General features: G+C 37.6%; 1 protein-coding gene across 3 annotated transcripts in view; it reads right to left on the minus strand.

Annotated features, from left to right (window-relative positions):
* AHCTF1 (AT-hook containing transcription factor 1) overlaps positions 1-21,902 on the minus strand; it is a 97,167-nt gene that overhangs the window by 8,096 nt on the left and 67,169 nt on the right. For 2 of the 3 annotated variants that reach the window (XM_056130672.1, XM_056130662.1), the window contains 12 exons: positions 18,205-18,349; positions 17,992-18,123; positions 16,519-16,666; positions 15,678-15,828; positions 14,671-14,778; positions 12,376-12,565; positions 9,382-9,582; positions 8,350-8,752; positions 7,262-7,385; positions 6,184-6,260; positions 3,297-3,502; positions 81-1,881 (listed from right to left, as the gene is read on the minus strand). In XM_056130672.1, coding sequence (XP_055986647.1) covers positions 81-1,881; positions 3,297-3,502; positions 6,184-6,260; positions 7,262-7,385; positions 8,350-8,752; positions 9,382-9,582; positions 12,376-12,565; positions 14,671-14,778; positions 15,678-15,828; positions 16,519-16,666; positions 17,992-18,123; positions 18,205-18,349 — 3,686 coding nt within the window. The remainder of the gene's footprint in view (positions 1-80; positions 1,882-3,296; positions 3,503-6,183; positions 6,261-7,261; positions 7,386-8,349; positions 8,753-9,381; positions 9,583-12,375; positions 12,566-14,670; positions 14,779-15,677; positions 15,829-16,518; positions 16,667-17,991; positions 18,124-18,204; positions 18,350-21,902) is intronic. The other variant, XM_056130680.1, reaches the window with a different exon arrangement.

Here is a 21,902-nt window from a genome sequence, read left to right on the forward strand (position 1 = left end):
TAATCAACTTAACCTAATTTCAAGCAGAAGTCTTTGAAATTAAATTGTACTATGAAGAGAAAAAAGAGAAAAACCAGTACCTTTAGTTTTCCTTGGCGCCTTTGAAATAGGAGAAAGCAAGGACTCATTTTGTGGTTCAGAAAGGTTTGGCAACAAGATGGCCTTGCTAGATCTAGTCCTTGTGCTACGTGAAGATTTTGTTAAAGCAGCTGTGGCAAGGAATTTTTCCTCCTGATTGCTTGATTCTTTCTCCATGCTTTCTTCTGATACTGAGCTCAATGTAAGTTTTTGGCTTTGATTTTCAGTCCCTTTGTGAATTTTTTTCTTGGGGCTCATCACTGTGTCAAGTTCATTTGGCATTGAATCGGATTTCTCTAAAGCTAGTTTTCCAGCACGAGTATTTTTATTTGTAGCTGGGGTGTTTCTCGTAGATCTCCTTTGGATGCTGACTGCCTCTCTCTTTTTGGGACTTGTCTCTTGCTTATAAGCTTTAGGTGTTACATCTTCAGTATTTATTTTTCTTGGTCTACCACGTTTCTTAGGTGTAGCAGGTATGTCAAATTCTGCCTGGGGAGTCATCTGGGACAAATCAACTTTAGAATCTTCTATAGCAATTGCTCCACTAATTTCTTTATCTTTAATCCTTTTACTATGTTTCATAAGCAGTTGCTGCCCACTGGACTTTCCATCTTGTTTATATTCTGTATTTTCTGAAGCTTCTAATTTAGCACTTCTCAATTTTCTGGTACTCCTTCTAGGGCTTGCTGCTTTACTAATATTTGCATCATTAATGATTTCAAAACTTTCCTGATTTCCTATAGGCCTTTTAATTCTTTTAGAAGTCTTTGTAACAGATGAAATTTCTTCTTTCCTAAACGATGTTTCTTCATTTGCTGGTTCTGAAAGCTGAGATAATTTTGACCTTTTTGATTCCCTACCTGGGGTAACCTGTAACTCTTGTTGCATTGCATTAATACTTTCTGAAGTGTCTGGACTCATTTCTTTTCTTCTTCTTCCTCTTCTAGGAGTAACAGACTTTAGAGGTATTTGCTGATTCTGAGACATTCCTTTATCAGAAGAGGCACTTTCAGAAACCTCAGAAATTTCTTTTGTTTTCTTAGGTTTTTTGGTAACAGAAAGCCCTGACATCTTATTTGCAGTAACATCTGCCAACTCTTCCTGCTGTGTTGATTTGACATTCAGGCTTTGGATACGAGCTCTTGTACGAGTTCTGGAGGAAATCATGTCATTAACTGGGCTGACATTTATAGTCACTGAACTTGCTTCCTGAACAGTCTTAGAGGTAGATTTGATTAACTTGGTGGAACGCATCACCTTTTTACTTACTAAAGGTGTATTTTCATGAATGGATTGTTCCACTGTATCTGAAGTAATTTCTTTACTTCTTGTGTCTTTAATTACATCTAATAAATTTTCTGCAATTGCTACTTTTATTGGTTCAGGCACATATGGTAATGTTTCTGCCTTATGGGACTCTTGATCACTGGTTGTGATAGATGGCAAACTTGCAACTTGTCCATGATTATTACCATTCCCACTGTGTATGTGTTTTTCCTCAGTTGCTGTGTTAGTCGCTTTAGCTAATGCATTTGATGCTGCAGAATCACCTGTCTCAACTTCCCCTTCTTCACCTTCCAATATCAAGGTAAAATTGCTCTGAGCCATAAAAAGTTCCCCATCTACTTCAGCAATGTCACACTCAGCAGAGTCTTTATTTTCAGGCAAGTCACAGAACTGCTGCTCAATAGTATCAAAATTATATTGAAGCTTAAGAGTTCCTGAGGGATACAACTCATTAAATGAAAGAATCCTAGCCTCTCGTCCTGAACCTTGAGCTTCAAGCTTTTCATGTGCAGTCACCTAAAATGAATAAAAAAAAAGAAAAAAGCATGGTTAAAGAATTTCAATGCATACATTTATTTCTATCTAAAGCATAGTTTTTTTTTTTAAATGACCATCTCAACCTTTTTTTTAATATGATATATACACGTTTGGGTTTACTTTATAAAACAGCTGTTAAAGTAATCAAGACTTTCTTATTCAGTCAAAGTAACTACACACACACAAAAAAAGACTGAGATTTGTGACAAAATTAGAAATTCCACATTTCTCTGACTAAAGACAGTTTTAACAAAAACCTTGAAAATTATTATGATGCTAACAGTGAAGAAGAATAAAGGACTTGCTTTACTCTCACTCAAGAAAAAAAAAATAACTGGAGAAAAGAAACAACCCCCAAATTGTGTTATATTGATAATCCCCAAATTACCTAACTAGCCACACTTTTCTAAACAGCATGATCCCCATAAGGTTGAAGAAGAATTCACCTACATAAGCTCCCTTGGGCTAGACTCAATCCTCTTCCCTTTGCTGGGGCTGCATAAACCATGAAATTCCTAAGGCTTTCAAGTTCAGTACCTCTCCTGCAAGGGTTTGGTGGAAGAAGGAATGGTCCTTGCATTTACCTTTTGGTAAGGGAAGGGGAGAAAAAGGAGGAGGTAGAAAGTAACAGAGAGATCTCCTGACCAAGAAGGTAGAACATTACCACCCACCTATACAATGACATTTTCCCAATCCCCAAACATTCAGAGAGATGAAAGAATGGAAATAAGGATTCCCAATTATACCAAAAATAAGGATTCCCAATTATACCAACTCTACAAAAAGTTTCCCAGCTGAAGGAATAGGGACTTTATTCATCTTTTATATAAAAAATATTTTTAATGAATAAACTCAAAATAATATATTTCCATAAATGTTTTTCTTCGTAAATTAAATTTAGCGTGAATTGCCTATAGATAATAAAAGGGACTGGTATGAATTTTAGAAGATACAAGTCAATTAAGTAGCCCCACCCACACAGAATCCTTTCAGGAGTATTTAAAAGCTCTATTCCAGTCAGCTGAATATCACTTTCACAAATATTCAAGGGGGGAAAATTTCCTGCTTTCTTTTTTATTTTAATGGCAAAATTTTCTATTTTCTTACAGTTAAAAAAAATTTACTTGAATAAGTTATTAAACAAAAAAATCAGCTTGCAAATTGTGTTTTGTTTTTTTTTTTCAACATAGCCTCATGTTATTTTAACACAGCCTTACGGTTTTTATAAAAAGTATTTTTAAAGATAGTGTCTTTATAGTCCATATAATGCTTATAAACACTTATTTTGACACAATTTTTTTTTATATATAGCAGTTAAGTGAACTGGCATTTTAACTACAGTTTGAAACCTAAGCCAAATAAAGACTGAAAAAGAAAAAAATTAATTTTTTTACATGAATTTCTTGAGTTTCAGGAGGAACGTCAGATATTGGAAGCTTTTCTTCTGGTAAGTCAACATTTTCTTTTAGTACATCAACTTCTATTTCTTGATCTTTTAAATTCAATGCTATTTCCTGGTCAAGTCTATGTTCAGAGATAATAGGACTTTCAGAGCTAACAAGCCCTGAGCGTCCATTATCATCAAGGGCATCGGCTACAGCTGAAAGAAAAATAAGAATCAATCATCCATGTTTTAAACTAATAATGACACATACTGGGAAGCAAAGACAGAAGGAAAACTATGATGTGATACTACTGTCATCTTGCTAAAAAGCTTCCAATGTCTTGAGGAAAATCTGTAACAGTGTATACTTTACATCCTGTTTTTCCACCAGTCTGTCATCCAGTTTAAATAGTACATATTTATTTTCCACAAAGATGAAAAACAGGAATATAAATTTTACATTTAAACTGACAACTATTTTTTAAAATGGAATGTAACTTTACCTGTGAAACTTCAATATGGTAAATGTTTTTGAGAAGCTGAATTGTCTGCTCTTTACTAATCTAAAAATTGTGTTTAAAGTAATTATCAAACACTAAGTTACCCAAGTCTGAGCCATTACAGAATTATAAAAGGGACATAGATCTTTAATATAGTTATGAAAAAAATTTAGACATCTCTTTTTGGACAAAAGTATCCAAATATCCACAAATAACACCACCTAAAAAAAAAACCTCAGTATGGGGACCGGAGCGATAATACAGTGGGTAGGGCGTTTGCCCTGTACGCGGCCAGCCCGGGTTTGATCCCCAGCAATCCTCCCAAGAACTGCCAGGAGTAGTTTCTGAATGTAGAGCCAGGAGCAACCCCTGAGCATCGCTGGGGTTGACCCAAAAATCAAAGCAAAAACAAGACAAAACAAAAAACCTCAGTGTGCATCACCTTCATTTTTTAAAGATTCTACATGTCATTAGCACTCAAGGCCAAATTTGGGTTACATTTTGAATTTAAGAAATTATTCATTGGAATTTATGAATGACAATCTGAGAGATGAATCTTATTTAGAAAAAATTATTTCATGCTTTTTAATATCGAACAAAGACTGCTTAAAGTAAAGTAAAATGCAAAAAGATTTTCAGCTGTCAGTTTAGCAAAGAGGAAAAGTATGTACTTTTCCTTCTAATTATCACTGTTTGAATACAAGTAAGCTACTTTTATTGGAAAAAAAAAATAAAACATTTAAAAACTGTACATACTCCTTAATTTGGCATGTTTAGAGATACTCTCCCAAACTAACACTGATATAAAATGTATCTATATATAATACACACACACACATACACACAAAGAAATGAAGTAGCAAAACAGAAACAGTTCATCAACAAGAAACTAAAACTCATATAAACCATACGCATACTACAGAATACCACTAAAGCCATTTTAAAACACAAGACTGATCTATGATGAGACATGATTGATCAATAATATGAGACAATATCTTCTATTAGTCTTATATTCTTAGGGGGAAAAATTACTATTTTTTTGTTTGTCTTGCTGGGTAATCTAACCATTTATCTCTCATGCATGTGAGACATAAATTTGCTGCTAAGATACAGAAGTATTTCAAAAAATGTTGGTTTTTGATATATTTAATTGGTAATAATGTATAATAAAAGCTTATATTTAGAGAGCTCTTTAAAAACTATCAACACTTTATAAAACAACAGACGTATAGAAAGGTATGCCTGAAAAGGTCTGAAATTACAGGAAGTGCAGAACTGGATTATGAACCCAAGCATTTTGTTAAGTCAGCACACTTACCTTTCTCCAGCATATAGAAGGAATATGCACAAAAAAATAAACTAAGAAAAAATACACTTTAAACTGTTAATAAGGGACCTCACCTCTAAAGTGGATAGTAAGGTTATAGAGATCTCTATATATAGTCCTTTCATTATATTAAAACAATGATTTTACTCATTGTCATAATATACTCTTACAAATACATATATGGACTAATGATGGTAGTCACCATGGATACCCTAAATGTGTAGTTAGGTTATATTATCTAGTTTTGTCTAAATATATTTCATGACATTTATGCAACAGTATCATCAAATGACATATTTCTTAGAACGTATGCAATCATAAGCAACACACAACTATGTTACATTTGTAATTGAGGGATGATAAAAGGTCCTAAACCTAAGCCATTTACAATACCCTATTCCTAATGCAATGGGTATGAATGTAAAATAAGGTCCACAATTGTGCAGGATAGCAGTGACACTATAAAAATGTCATGTCCTCATATAAAATGCTTTTAGTAAATTTTGGGTATAGACACTCAGAATATCTATTTTCTTGAAGGAAACTATTTTCTTAATCTCTTTATAGCCAGGGTCTGAGTGGAGGCAGTCAAAGAAATATTTACTGAATTTAAAGATAAATGGATTCTACATACTTTATTTCCCTAGAATAAATTCAATAATTTGTGATTATCTGCTAATAATAAAAGGTCAGTTCTGGGGTTTAGCCATCATACAGAACAGAAAATGGTAGCTGCCCTGTGTTAGTTATTTCAGCCTCAGAAGATAACGAAGTTAAATATATGGTTTTGTTGGGGATTAATTTATTCTGTTCTCCTCTTGATATTCTGCAGAAAAAGTCCACAAAAACTACAGACCAAAACTGGAAATATCAGACATGTGTAACAAGCAACCCGCTGTTTTAAAAGCTGATACATCCTAGCAAACTACTTTAAGCCAAGAAGAAACCAGTCAGGAATTTTTAAAAATGTGGTTAATAGATTAATCTGTTCTAACAGAAAACATTTTATTCAAAACACTAAAATGAAATAATACTAAAGTTAAAATAATGTTTATATGTATGGTTACCTGCTTTAACTGAAGAGGTGCAACTTTCAACTGATACGTCTAGAACTGGTACCTTGGATTTCGAGGTAAGGATTTCCCTTTAGAAACAGAAACACATACTTTAGTGTGTAAGAAGAGCCAATCTTCTCTAGTCCATACTGTTCTTGAGGTTTATAGAAATGAATGCAATTCACTTTTATGGGAGGGGGGGGGACGGGGGAGAGGTGGCATTGTCAGGTTACTCAAAATTCTAATGTATCGTGTGCTCAGTCTTAAAATGAAAGCTTATGACAAATGATAAACTGATTTCTTCATTAGTTCAGTTTATTTTCAATAAAAGAAGTGCAGTACTAGTATATGTTTTTTGGCGATTGACAGTTCTCAGAGTTTACCCCGGCTCTTTGCTCAGAGATTACTGCTGTGCTCAGGAGGATCATATGCAGTGCTGGGGGAATGGAACCCAGGTGATTGTGTGCACGGCAAGCACCTTACCAGCAGTACCATCTCCAGTCCCTGATTTATATTCGAATATAACTTGCTTTCTGTAGACAAACTATTTGAGGACTAGCAATTAATTCTAGAATTTAGCTTATTTGGTGTGCCACCCACTTTTCAGAAAAAATTTACTTAGCATTACCCTGGAAATCTACTTTAAGAAAGGAACTGAAAATGCCCCTGATGTACCCCAGGCTATTAAACTCATCACCTTCCATTGCCCATGCATCATTCAAGTGCAGAAGGAGCAACGAGAGAGGCAGTTATCACCCATTTTGGAAAATACCGCTAGACCAAACTTAGAATAGCACTGCCTGCATAATCTTACAGAAAAATTAAACAAAACTGACTAACTGGGTGAATGGCTCAGAGTCATTTAGAAGCAAATGAAAACTTTTCTACTTATACACCCGGCAGTGTTTAGGGTTTTTTCTGGTAGGCTTGGGGGACCATATAGGATGCCAGGAATTGAACTCGGTCAACCATGAGTAAGGCAAACACCCCATCCATTATATCTCTGTGACCACATTAAAAAAAAAAATTGTTTGGTGGGGGGAAGGGAGGAGGTTTTTTTTGATTTTTGAGATTTTCTCTATAAACTTACCATTCGTGGATTGATGGTACATGAAGAGAAGCTTTAACATCTTGCGTGGGGCTTAAATGATTGAGTTCTGAAAGTGGCACCTCCGCAACCAAGAGTTCCTTTGTTCCCGTTTCCTGTGAAGTGCCTGTAAGCATGCAATTAAGAACATTCAGAATGAACTATAGATGCTAAACAATTATAACTACACATGGTCCTTGACAACTGTTTTTTAAAAAAAGCTCTTCTTTTTCTTCACTTATAGCTAAATTTCCTTGTATCAGACTACCAACATTTTTTCTGATTCTCAGAGCTTTGCCCAAGAGCTTCCTATAAACAACTTAGTTCTGAATAACTTTCTAACTGCAATGTAAGTTAAACAAAAGATTTTAACAACCTAGCCTATAAAGTATTATTATTCCTTATAGCTACGGGAAGTTCTAAAATCAGATTGACACCCAACACTTCTCCCACTAAACATTATTCCTTTCCAAATTTAAAAAAAGGGGGACGACATGTATTATCCTCTTGAACTTCACACCAACTTATAACGAATAGAACAACGTGAGCTATGCTTGAGGGAGACAAAAGAAGGGTGTTACTCTGGAGGCTCCACCTGGAAATACTTGTCCCACATGTGCTGAAGAGTTAAATGCTTGGGTCTGGCAGTCCAGTACAGAACCTGAGGTACCTACTGAATGCAAAACATGAGCACTGGCCCTTTGAACTATTCTGTATCTTGTTGGCCCTGCAAAAAATATATATACATATATATATGTATATATATTTCTTGCCTCTGGTGCTGAGGGCTTATTCTTGGCTCTGCACTCCTGGTGGGACTTGGGGTGAGGAGCTGTATTTGGAGTGTCGGGGATGGTTTTGGGGTCAGCCACAAACAAGGCAAACCCCCTATCCACTGAGTCATCTCTCCAGAACCTATAAACTATACTGTTAAGAGGAAAAGAGAAAATGTATCGTACCTAGAACTTTTAGTATTACTGGGAGTATATGGTATTTAAGCTTGGTCCTTTTCTTATGGTGGGGAAAATTCCATTACAAACTTATTTTGAGATATTAATGGCCATTTTGAGTATTTGGGAATTAGTACTTACCTATTTGTCTCTCCAGTTCTGGAGCAGTTACTTCTGACTCAAACATATTTTTATCACCGTCCTTTAGTTGTTCAGTTACATCAACAATTACTTCAGTAGAAGAGTTCACAGGTTTAAAGGCTGTAAACATATCTTCAAAGTCTTCTGGGGATGGTGCATCCTGATACTCCAAGGTAGTCTGGTCTGATCTGATTGAAGCATTACTGTTTTCTTTGCTTGTATCTGATTTCTCCAAGCAATGTGATGGTGTATCTTGAGGCACGACATCCATTTCTTGATGGCCCTTTCCTTGATGATCCATGGAAAAAGATACCTTATCTTTGCTCTTCAGCCATTCAGTTTCTGCTGGAACTGAATGGAGAGGTGTAGTGACAAATATTTTGGTTTTGTTGTCATCTGTAGCCTGTTAAAGAAAAAGATTTTGGAAATAAGGATATATACTAGTGAATAGAAAAATATCGTCAGTCTAATTCTAAGCTACCCATCCCAATCACACCCAAATCCACTTTTTCAAAATCATTCTCTTTATATATATATGATTAAAATTTAACAGCTATTAATGTTTTCCTAACTGGCAAATCACTTTTTTCCAAAGACTGAAATGGAGAAAGGGCATGATGACTAACAAACACCAAACAAGATTCCTGTAATTAGACAACTAATTACGAACGTAGTAAGAAGACTATTAAATACATTTTTATATGCATATAAATGGGTTAAAAGAAATGTATAAACTCGAAACAGACAGACTCTAGTTCATTTTCTGTACCAAAAAGCTATTTGACAATATGCACTTTACTGTGTGTTTCTGAGATCCATTTTCTTCAATTGTAAATAATAATTTTTCACTTCACTGAAGACCTAGTTTCCTTTCCTTTTGTCTCCTGATTTCATGACTATCTGGCAAGACTATACAAATCTCTAGTGTTATTGTAGATTCACCTAATTAGAGATAAATGGATTTATCAAACTTTTTCCTTGTAAGAGGTAATCCATTCATATTGTCTTTTTTCATCCCAAGTATTAACTTACTCCAGTAGTCCATTTTGTGGTTATGCCTTCTTCCATGAATGAAATTCTAGTTTCTTTTAGTCGTAAAGGAGTAAGAGACTGTCCAGGAGACAAAGAGGGTGATGCTAATGGTGTTGTTCGAAGACCAGACCTTAGGATGGATTGAGGAGTAAATTCGGCAAATCCCGAGGTAGTAACTGACATGGCCAAAGTTTTAGCTTTCTATTATGACAAAGAACGAATAGAATTCCACCATTACTGTTTGCAAAGGTACTTACACAAGGACAAGAAGGATCAACTGAATTGCACAGTGGCTATATTTTTGCCTACTAAACTCATGACTGAAATTTCTTACTAGATTAGTAGGAAGAAAGTAAAAGATTTACCCAGAGATTTCTCAATTTAAGTTCTCAAATATAAAACTGCATTCATAAGCACTCTAAGTCTTGGTTAGGGGCTGGAGCGATAGCACAGCAGGTAGGGTGTTTGCCTTACACGTGGCCGACCTGGGTTCGATTCCCAGCATCCCATACAGTCCCCTGAGCACTGCCAGGAGTAATTCCTGAGTGCCTGAGCCAGGAGTAACCTCTGTGCATCGCCGGGTGTGACCCAAAAAGAAAAAAAAAAGTGCCTTGGTTAGTTTTGTTTTAAAACTTTAAAAAAATAAAATGTTAGGTTTAAAGAGAGAGCTCAAATTCAAAAGGCACATGTGGGAGGCTGCATTCAACTGAAATGCATCAATGTCACTCCCCCACCCCCTACACTGAATTGGAAAGAGCCATAGTACTCAAGTGTGGCCCCTGAACAAGCAAGCAAAAAATAGCGTAAGATAAACTTAGTTACCAACTGCTTAGTTGGAAAAGATGGTCATGTGAGCTGAAAAGACCTAGATGAATTATGGAAAACTACTCTAAATTAATGATACTAACTTTAAGAATGGGCTGGAGCGATAGCACAGCGGGTAAGGCATTTGCTGACCCAAGTTCAAGTCCTCCGCCCCTCTTGGAGGGCCTGGGAAGCTATGGAGAGTATCTCGCCCTCATGGCAAAGCCTGGCAAGCTACCCATGACGTATCTGATATGCCAAACACAGTAACAATTGTCACAATGGAGACGTTACTGTGCAAATCGATGAACAATGGGAGGACAGTGACAGTGAACTTTAAGAATGTGTCAACGGTCATACAGTACAGGGATGAAGACACCTGATTTGCATGCAGCTAACTCATTTTAATCTCTAACACCAGTTCCCTTCAAGTCTGCTGGGAGTGACTCCCAAGCACAGAACCAAGAGTAGCTCAAACCCTCCCCCCATCCCTTCAAAAAGACTGTTTTTGAGTGATAGGGAGGAAGCTCAGAGGGCTACAGCACAAGCACTGCGCGCAGGAGACCTCTAGCACCACACGTTCCTCTGAGTTCTGCCTGGACTGACTCTGAAGAGCAAGCCAGGAGCAATCTCCTGGGTATCACAGCATATACTTGTCTCAAAAAATAAAGGTTATTATTTTCTTTTTTTTGGCGGGGAGAGGAATTCATCATATTAATAGACTAATTACTACACCTGAACTTATTAAATAAAAATTATCACGGAAACATGTAGAAATAATTTCTTAGCTTAACTCCTCTAAAGAACCAGCCAAAAAATTACTGGCTCATGGGGTTCTGAAGTTCGTTATAGTCACTGTAAGATTTAGGATTAGAATTTACCAAGATTTTTTTATTAGTGTATAAAACTATTTCCCAATTTAATTGAATTTTTAAGAAGATAAAATGTGACTATATTTTGATTGATATATTGAAGAGAAAATATTCTACTGGGCACTAAATTTCATCAAACAAATAATCCCATCAACTTGCTTTAAACTTCACAACTATTTTTGCTGGCATTTGCTGATACATTTTATTCAAATTGACAAATAACTCTGGGGCTGGGGTAGTATATATAATTCTGGGCTCAGTAGTAAAGTACATTCCCGATATGCAGAAGGACTAGAGATGCAGAGGGGGATGGAGAGGAACGTTTTCCCTGCCCCACTGATGTTAACTGGAAATACATTTTTGTAAGGAGAAAGAAAGTTTCTGGAAGTCAACTTAGTTTTAAACAAGAAGCTAGAGAATTAAAGTGTGAAACACTTTCACAATGTAAAGGTGAAAGACCACTGTTACCAGTCATAGTTTTACACCAGTTTTATAATTTTTCAGCTAATTATTAGAGCGTAGAAGAAAATGCAATTTTAAGAATACTGATATTAGGAAGGAGTAACAGTTTATAGTTTCATTGCAAGAGTCAGAAAACTAAAATAAATTTGAGAACTAAAGTATTTGATAAAAAAAACAGCAAAGCGGTATCAGAAAACAGGACTATTTTAATAAGCAAACTCAAGAACATGAAAGCCTTTTTCAAAGGTTAAAGACCAATCTTTAATAAGCACATAGGAATGTGGCCTTTCAACATATGTAAGAATATAACTTCATCTTAAGTTATAGCACCTGAACAAAAGGAAAAAATTGAGAAAACTGCTTGATAAGATATAAACAATAAGGGCAAGAAAGCACAGGGGTTATGGTGCTTGTCTTACCGCAGGAAATTCTGGTTCATGCCTGGCATGTGTGGTGCCCTATCATCACCGCGTAGAGCCTGGTGATCTCCAATATTGCAGGGCTTAAGTAGCACTGCTTGGGTTCTGAGCATGGTCTGCGAGGCCCCCACAGTAAGCAAACAACACATACAGCATGCCTTTCCAAATGAGTCACAAAAGTTTTAAAAAAAAAAAGTGAGGTGGAGGAGCTTAAAGCAATCAAAAAACCAAGAAACATCACTTGTAACTATTTTCCTGTTATGCAAGAGGCAAGCCTTGCACACTCGGGACCCTGGCAGAACATATGGTCCCCTAAGCACAGCTAAGAGTTAGGCCTGAACACCACTGAGTGTGGCCAAATGCCTTCCCAGTCCACCCTCTGAAACAGAAATAACTCCTTCATTGTACTGTGAAGATAAGGTTGTGTTAATACTCACCTTAACCACAAGAGGAGTTTCAAGTAAATGTAATTCTGAAGTCCTGGATTTTTGCTGAGATCCTTTTAAATGTGAGCTTACTGGCAATGAACTAGATGCTAGGCCCAAAGGAGATTTGGTGGGGCTTTGCTGAATAAACCTCATACATTGAGAAGGCTGAGGCACAGGGTGAACAACCAAATCCAGTAGTCTGTTATAAGAGTGTACACAGAAATAACATTTGATTTATTGAGTTACGCTGAAGAAAAAGAAACCTAAAGAATTAGTATTTCATTTAACTGGCTGGAGCGATAGCACAGCGGGTAGGGCGTTCGCCTTACACGCGGCCGACATGGCCGACCCGAGTTTGATTCCTCCGCCCCTCTCGGAGAGCCCGGCAAGCTACCGAGAGTATCTCACCCTCACGGCAGAGCCTGGCAAGCTCCCCGTGACGTATTTGATATGCCAGACACAGTAACAACAAAGTCTCCAATGGAGACGTTACTGGGCCCGCTCGAGCAAATCGACGATCAACGGGAGAGCCTTTACCTTTTACCTTTACCTTAACTGGCAAAGATAACCACATGAAAATTAAATTGTTATGTACATTAATGTAAATACCACCAATATTTCCTTTTACTTATATGTGATATACTTAGTGAACCCTGGTTTAACCTTCTTTTGGGTATGAAGGGGTAGTGGTTTGGGACTACACAATGGTACCTAAGTCTTACTCCTGGCTCTGTGCTAAGGAATAACTACTAGTGGGACTTGGGGGACCATATATGGAACCTGAAATCAAACCCAGAAGAGCCGTGTGCAGTATTACTCGCTATATTATCTCTCCGGACCCTATTAATGCTTTTGATTCTAGCTATAAGCAATTAGACTGTGCTTCAAAAAGTTTTATAAATAAATGAATTCAGAAACAAAATAGTAATTCAAGATTGTACAGCACGGTTTCTTATAACATCTTGAACCCAATTAGTATAAATGATATAAAATCTCATTAAAAATCTGCATTAAGCTACATAATTTAGTATTTTAAAAAACACCCAACTTGGGGGCCAGAGAGATGGTACAGTGGATAAAATGCATGCCTTGTACGCAGCTGACCTAGCTTCAATTTCCAGCACCAAATATGGTCCCCTGAGCAGGACCGCAGCAACAGCCCAAACCTCTCACCCAAAAAGCAACATTTTTGGGGGCTGGAGCAATAGCACAGCAGGTAGGGCGTTTGCCTTGCACGTGGCCAACCCGGGTTTGATTCCCAGCATCCCATATGGTCCCCTGAGCACCTCCAGGGGTGATTCCTGAGTGCAGAGCCAGGAGTAACTCCTGTGCATTGCCGGGTGTAACCCCAAAAGCAAAAAAAAACAAAAAAACCCACAACATTATTCAGGTTACAATTTCTGATAGATTGCACAGTGAATTCTTCTCCCAATATATGATATATTATGATCATATATCAGGCACACAGAAAAAAAACCACTAACTCTCTAGGAGGCTTTAATATTAAATTGGAAATATTTAATATTCAAATACTTATCACAATTTCATCTTGGACCTATCAAATCTTCAACTTAACTACTTCCTTTTCTAAACCATTGGTAAGATCTTAGAGTATTGCACACAATGCAACCTGAAACATGTTAGGCTCTGCTGTACAAAGAAAGCTTCAATAAGCCAACTAATGTTAATTAGGAAAACTATAAAAACTTTCATAGAGAAAATCAATTTGACATAAAAGGGAAATGAAGTTTATTTTGTTCATTTTTAATAAGTTTGCTCTGAAAAATTAAAATAAGTTTAGTGATTACATTACATAAAATTTCCTAAATTGCGCAAACCTATTTTTCATAAAGATTTCAAAACTTCAAGAAAAAATACTGCCAACTTTAGAATATAATTTTATATTGCAGTTTTAGTACTAGCCAACCTGCAGGAATGGCCGGGGCTGGGACCAGAGCAACAGAACAGCAGTAAGGAATTTGCCTAGTACGTGGCTCACTCGAATTCAATCCTAGGCATCCAATATGGTCCCCTGAGCACTGCTAGAGATTCCTGAGTGCAGAGTCAGGGGTAACACCCAAGCATTGCCAAGGTGGCCCCCAAACAAACAAACAAACAAACAAACTAAAGCAAAACAGCCAAACCAAAAGAAGTATGGCGTGGGCTGAAGAGATAGTAGTACAGTGAGTCTTGACCGAGTTTGAACCAGGTTTGATCTCTGAGCAGTGAGACAGTAGTAAGTCCCGAGTACAGCCAATGTGACCTATACTCCTTCCCCAAAAGAATGGTTTAATTAATTCTTACCTAGAAATTTTTTGTGAGGCTTGTGAAATAGGTGTTCCAAAGAAGGCCTCAGGTAGCTCTGGTTCTGGGAGAGAATATACCATAGGAGATGGTTCTTCTATTTTAGGACTAAAAAAAGAAGTTTTAATAATGATTATATGACATTGAAGAACTAAGTTTAAGTGCCAGAGACTATATACCACAGAAGTACTGAGTTTAAGGTGTGATTAGATAAAAGGATTTTGCCCTCTAAACATTACTGCTTTTTTACAAAAAAATAAAACATAATTTGTCAATCTGAAAACAAAAAAAAAGTTCTTAAGAATAGTGGCTAGGGGCTGGAGTGATAGCACAGCGGGTAGGGCGTTTGCCTTGCACGTGGCCGACCCGGGTTCGATTCCCAGCATCCCATATGGTCCCCTGAGCACCGCCAGGAGTAACTCCTGAGTGCAGAGCCAGGAGTAACCCCTGTGGATTGCTGGGTGTGACCCAAAAAGCAGAAAAGAATAGTGGCTAACAGTACACTCTATCTCAGCTCAGATAGAGAAGGGAGCACCAAATAAAGGGTGCTGGGAAGATCCACCCAGGATGGGAGATGCATGCTGAAAGTAGACTATAGACCGAACATGATTGCCACCCAATGCCTCTTTTGCAAACCACAGCACACAAAAGTAGAGAGAGAACAAAAGGGAGTGCCCTGCCACTGACACAGGGTAGGATAGGGGTTGGGGGTGGGGGAGGGTGGGAGGGATATGGGATTGGTGAGGGTGGAGAATGGGCACTGCTGGAGGGATGAGTACTTGATCATTTATAACTGAAACCCAAGCACAAAAATTTTTAAGTACAACTATACCTCATGGTGTTTCACTAAAAAAAAAAAAAAAAGAATAGTGGCTAACAAAAAAGTATATATACGTATATATGTGTGTGTATGTATATAAGTAACTTTACGGCCAGTTACTTATGAATGCTGCTAATATCCAGGAGTAATCTGTAGCATAGGTATGAAAGGTACAAGAAAAACATACCTGTTATAAAGAGAAATGCTAGGTTTAGGTTCACTGTTGGCCCAAACCTCTCCAACTTTAGATAACACATTCTTGATGAAAGCAGATCTTGTCAACACAGTTCCCTTTACAGTTTGCTTTGGAAATGCTGATAATGGTTTGGGTCTAGAAACTATAAAATGAAGAATGTAAGATTTAATTATCTGTAACTTAATAGTTAAAATTTAACAACCAAGTTGTTAAAGTCATATTTAGATTTGGCTTAATCTATGCAGAAATTTAACAAAACTACAATTTCTTATATGGATGTTTTCTTATGTAAGAAAATAGACTAGAACTTCTTTCATTCTGCACTACTATTGCTAAGTAAATGAAAAACTTCTAAGTAAGTTTCGTATTTCTCATGGCAGGCTGGATAATAATGTAAAGAAAAAGGAAAAAAAAAAGACACCACTGTGATGCACAAACACCACACACAGGCTCACATATAAAATAAAAATAAAAATACACTGTAGGTGCAGCTAAGGTGCTTGTCTTGCACATGGCCAACCCAGGTTCAATTCTCTCATTCTGTATGTCCCCCAAGCTGAAAAGGAGTGAACTCTGAGCACAGAGTCAGGAGTAAGCCTGGAGCACTTTGGGTGTGGCCCAAAAACACCACCACCAGTAAGAAAAATGAGAGAAAAATATACAGTAACAGTAGACTTTTTCCACTCTGGAGGAGACCATGTTCTCTCTTGATCAATTATTATTTTCTTGTTCCAATATCTAAGTAAATTTCTTTCAATAAAATTGAAAAAAAAAATCAATCATTCCACTACTTCCACTACAATACTTAGATGTTGTTCAATAAAATCTTTACCTTCTCGAAAAACCGATGCTGAGAGGTGGTAAGGCTTAGCTCGTTCAATTGCTAATTTTCGCTGGACTCTAGGAAGAATTTTTCCATACTGGTCTAATATAGAATTTCGAGCCACAGATCTTTCCCGCAAGTGAGGATCACGATCATTCTATTAAATAAACCATAGCTGGTAAAATATCAAGCCTTCAAAAATGTTATGTATTATATCCTTTTGTACTAACCACTTAAAATATAATTATGAACACACACTATCTTCTATGCGTCTATTCTTCCCAACCAACTTCATACACATCTACCTAATTTTTTTCAATGATAGCACAGCGGTAGGGCGTTTGCCTTGCACGCAGCCAACATGGCTGACCCGGGTTCGATTCTTCCGCCCCTCTCGGAGAACCCGGCAAGCTACCGAGAGTATCTCGCCCACACGGCAGGGCCTGGCAAGCTTCCCGTGATGTATTCGATATGCCAAACACAGTAACAACAAAGTCTCCAATGGAGACGTTACTGGGCCCGCTCGAGCAATGTCAATAAATTACAAGATCTACTTCTATCAAATCTTTACTCATTTCAATTAATTAAGAGGGGGAAAAAAGACCACCATTTATTAAGCATCCATGTGTATATGGAAAACACAGTTCAGAGAGTGTGTTCCGAGAACACAGAAAATTTGACTTAAGTTCATATATTCTTTGGGATCAGAGAGATAGTACAGTGAGTAGGACTGCCTTGCATGCAGCTGACCCAGGCTCGATTCCTGGTCTCCTGAGTAGTGCCAGCAGTAATTCCTGAGTGCGAACTAGGAGTTACCCCCGAGCATCATTGAGCATGACCCAAAAAGCCAAAAAAGTCCGGGGAGGGTGCAAAGAGGGAAACTAAGGACATTTGGTGGTGAAAAGTGCACTGGTGGAGGGTTGGGAGTTGGAACACTGTATGACTAAAACCTGAGTTTGGAACTGTATCTCATGGTGATTCAATTAAAAAAAAAATGTTCATATACTCTAGTAATACAGTTCCTACTTATTGTCCTCTACTTTGTCGTGTTTCCCTGAGAAATCATTGACAAGATTGTAAGCAGAAATCTAAAAAGAAATGGATGGTTAGAAGAATTATATAAGTAGGGCAAGAGTGATAGTACAGTGGGTAGGATTTTTTTCTTGAATGTGGCCAACCTGTTTGGTTCCCAGTACCTCTTATGGTCCCCTGCACACCACCAGAATAATTCCTGAGAGCAGTCAGGAATAACTCCTTGAGCATCAAAGGGTGTGACCCAAATATCAACAACAAAACAAACAAGACCAATTATATAAGTGATACCTTATTCTCAATTCTGCTACTGATGGTAAAGAAGAGAATTCTCAAGTTTATTTAAAGCCCAGGAGTTACTAGACTACAAATGCTTACATAACAAAGTTACCAATTTCCTTCATCCTCTTATCCCCCATAAAAAAAATAAATAAATAAGCTCAACTGTACCGTAAGATTAATCTTCAGAGTTTGGTTCAGTTTCAAGGCAGGGATGTAATTGGCACGCTGCAAATGGTGAACTAAAAGGAATTCATGATTCTGAACACTGTTACTGGACTGCAAAAATCTTACCAAACACTCCTAGGAAGAAGAAAATAGAGCTGTAAGTTACTAATTTAAATGTGAATTTCTAACAAGTTTATATAGTGTCATGTCATTTACCTGTTCAGTGTCTGTAAATGGTAACTTTAGCAAATCCTCCATTAAGCCCATTTCCTGACAGACTTCATAAGTGTGCTTCAGCAAGTCCTCTATATTTAACCTATTAGAATGTTGCCGCAATAAACTCCAGGCCTCAACCACACACCTGAAATAAATATTTGTCAAAGCTTAGTTTTTAGAAAGTCATTTGAAAACAAGTAACTGACCTATGAAAACCAAAGGCAATTTTTATGTACTGGAAGTACTTTGAAATTTTTTGAATACTCTTCACTGTATAATGAAATCTGCAAGAGTTCAACAGAGTTCAACAGAAAGATAAGTTATCTTTGGAAGCTTAATTTTTTCTACCTGGTATCATCATTTTAAATGTAAATGAAATGAAAGCAGATATTCAAGAAGTCAGAAAAAAAGTGGCACTGATAGTGAAACTAGAATGACTATGCCTAATCAAGGCATTTTTTCCTAGTCCTATACTTTTTAAGAACACTTAATATAACAGCTAAAATTTGTCTTTCCTTGAGTCTATCTTTGTATACTATGCATAATTCCTAAGCATTTCATAAACAAAATTAAACTTTAGCTATCCAACTTTCATCATCTTTAGTGTATTTGCTTTATTTCCCCCCTTTCTTACACTAAGGTTTACTGGAACAATACTAGTTACAAAAACTCTGTGATTCAGTACTTTCTGCAAGTTTGTTTTGCTAGCTAAACATCTGCTACTAACTCAATTATCTCAACATTTATTTCTTTGCTGTCAAGAACACTGCATTTTTGGGATTGGGGAGATAGTAACAGCAGTAGGACATTTGTCTTATACACAAGGGACCCCTGACACATATGGTCCCGAGTCTATACAGGAAGGATCCTTGAGTCAGGTATAACCCATGATTTTCTTCAAGAAGGGTCCCCCCCCCCAAAAAAAAACAAACATGCAAAAAGAAAACTACTTTTCTTCTGATATTACCAACCTATTATTAAACTGCAGAATGTTGTTTTCTGTCTCAGATCTGGAGATTTCTGCCTTCCCAGTCTCAGATATACATTGCTTACCCAAAGGGATAAAAAACACTTTTTAAAGCAATATTTGTTCATAAGTAACAGCTTAGGGTGATAAAGTGACCAATTTGTAAAAACGTGAAAATGACTAGCAAAGTCCAAAGAGATAGTACATGGGTATGAAGGCAGTATATCACAGTCACGGATCACAGTCCTCCCGTTGTTCATCGATTTACTTGAGCGGGCCCAGTAACATCAGCATTGTGACAGTTGTTACTGTGTTTGGCATATTGAATACATCACAGGTAGCTTGCCAGGCTCTGCCATGCGGGCGAGATACTCTCAGTAGCTTGCTGGGTTCTCCGAGAGGGGCGGAGGAATCGAACTCGGGTCAGCCATACTGGCTGCGTGCAAGGCAAACGCCCTACCACTGTGTTATCGCTCCAGCCCAACGCAGCATATATCCATAAATAAAGATTACATCAGCGTATTTTACCAGCATAAATCTTTTACAGCAGGAAAATAGTAATGGTGAAGGATAGTCAGGATTTAGATTTTAAGGTCTAATTAATTAAACTAAAAAAAAAAATCACAACTTGATAACTTGCAACTTTCAGTAAAAAGTGTGCCATATGACCCTCAAAGCTTAACATTATTTTGTTTTAGGGCCAAAGCTGGTGGTGCTCAGGAGTCACTCCTGACTCTGCACTTAGGGATCACTGGCAGGGCTCAGAGGACCATATGCGGTATCAGAAATGGATGGAATCTGGGTTGGCTGCATGCAAGACAAATGCCTCACTGCTGTCATAGGGCTGTGGCCCAATCTTACCATAATTAATCCCATTTCACCAAAAAAATTTAAAAAAAAAATAAAATAAAAAAAGAACTCACAGGAGACAATTACAACTGCTTTTAATCTTATTTTAGAGCATGGCAGAATTTAAGTTTAAATTCAAATCTATTTGAACCCAAAGACTCTGGAGCATTTTAGCTACAATCAGTAGGTATTACAATGTCATTTTCAAAGATGTAGGTTATATAATAAAATCACTATTCAAATAACATTTCAAGAACAAAGTACAACTCATTTTCATGGCAGAGTGAATTTGGGGAAGGGACTTAACGTTCTGATGTCTGAAGCTGTGAAGCTATCAATATAAAGTTACAGCATAAAGGCAGACAAAGTCTTAATCTAATCATCCTTAATTTTAGTTCAAATTTTCCAAACTTAGTCTTTCTCACAGATCTATTTTAAATCTTCACTGAATCTGGGTATTTCCTTATAAATGGTTCTGATTTTCTTTAAGTATACAGGGCACTTAATAGTGCATTTGGTGTTGGGGATTTCATTGGGGTATTTCAAATATTTTCCCCTGATTGCTGAGCTATCTCTATTATTTGGTGACACGCCCAGAAGTCCTCAGAGCTTGATTACTTCTGTTGTTCAGGGAACCATAAGTGCCTTACCCCCTGTACTATCTCTCTGGCTCCTCCTACTTATTTGTTTTAGGAACTACACCCTGTAGTACTTATAGTAGTCCAGTTCAGTTTGGAAGGGGGGGGGGTTTGGCTGTTCATGTTAATGCTTGGTGGGGTGACCATGAGGTGCCAGGGTGTAACAGGGCCAGTACATGGTCCAGCCCATTGAGCTATCTCTGGATTTAATCTTTCTATTCTTATATATAATGTGAAGGAAAAAAGAAAATTTGGAAACTGGAGAGACAGCATAGTGGGCACTGTGTTACTCTTTAACAAAGCCGGCCAGATTGGATTCCCAGCACCCCCATACGGTCCCCTGAGCGACCCCAGGAGTGAACACTGAAAACTGCCAAAAATGGTCCGAACACAGGGTATGGGGGGAGTATTACTCTATTTGAACAAACAGACCCAAATGTTTAGCCTAAATTACCAGTTCAAATTTGAGCTGAATGCTTGGAAAACACCTAGAAGATTTAACTAGTTGCTGACCCAACCTGAGGGTTTGTTTCTTTTTTGTGTTTTGTTTTGGGGCCATACCCAGCGGTGCTCAGGGCTTACTCCTGACCTCACATTCAGGGATTACTTTTGGTGGTGCTTGAGGTACAATATGGGATGCTGGAGATTGACCCCAGGTCTGCTGTGCACAAGACAGAATCCCTATTCACTGTAATATTACTCTGGCCCTAGGGTTTCTGATGTAGCAGGACCCTGGCAGTACCTGTTAATTAGCATTTCTAAAACTGTCCAGGTTAAATTGACAGTCACTAGGGATCCCAAGTGATTTAAAAAAATTTTTTATTATTTTTATCCAGTTAAGATATCCGCGTGACATATCGTGAGACACTCCCTACACATTTTCCATAATTACCACACCATATTTGATGGGGTTCAGAAAGTAGGCAACAAATCATGAAGGGAAATTATCTATGAGATATATATGTGTGTGTATGTGTGTGTGTGTGTGTGTGTGTGTGTATAAAACAAACACTGTCCTCCCATTGTTCATCGATTTGCTCGAGTGGGCCCAGTAACGTCTCCATTTTGAGACCTCTTGTTACTGTGTCTTGCATATCGAATACGTCACGGGGAGCTTGCCAGGCTTTGCCGTGCGGGCAAGATACTCTCCGTAGCTTGCCGGGGTCTCTGAGAGGGGCAGAGGAATAGAACCCGGCTTGGCCGGGCTGGCTACGCGCAAGGCAAACACTCTACTGCTATGCTAT

The sequence above is a fragment of the Sorex fumeus genome, unplaced genomic scaffold (genome assembly GCF_029834395.1).
Source record: "Sorex fumeus unplaced genomic scaffold, SorFum_2.1 ptg000007l, whole genome shotgun sequence".
Lineage (NCBI taxonomy): Eukaryota > Metazoa > Chordata > Mammalia > Eulipotyphla > Soricidae > Sorex > Sorex fumeus.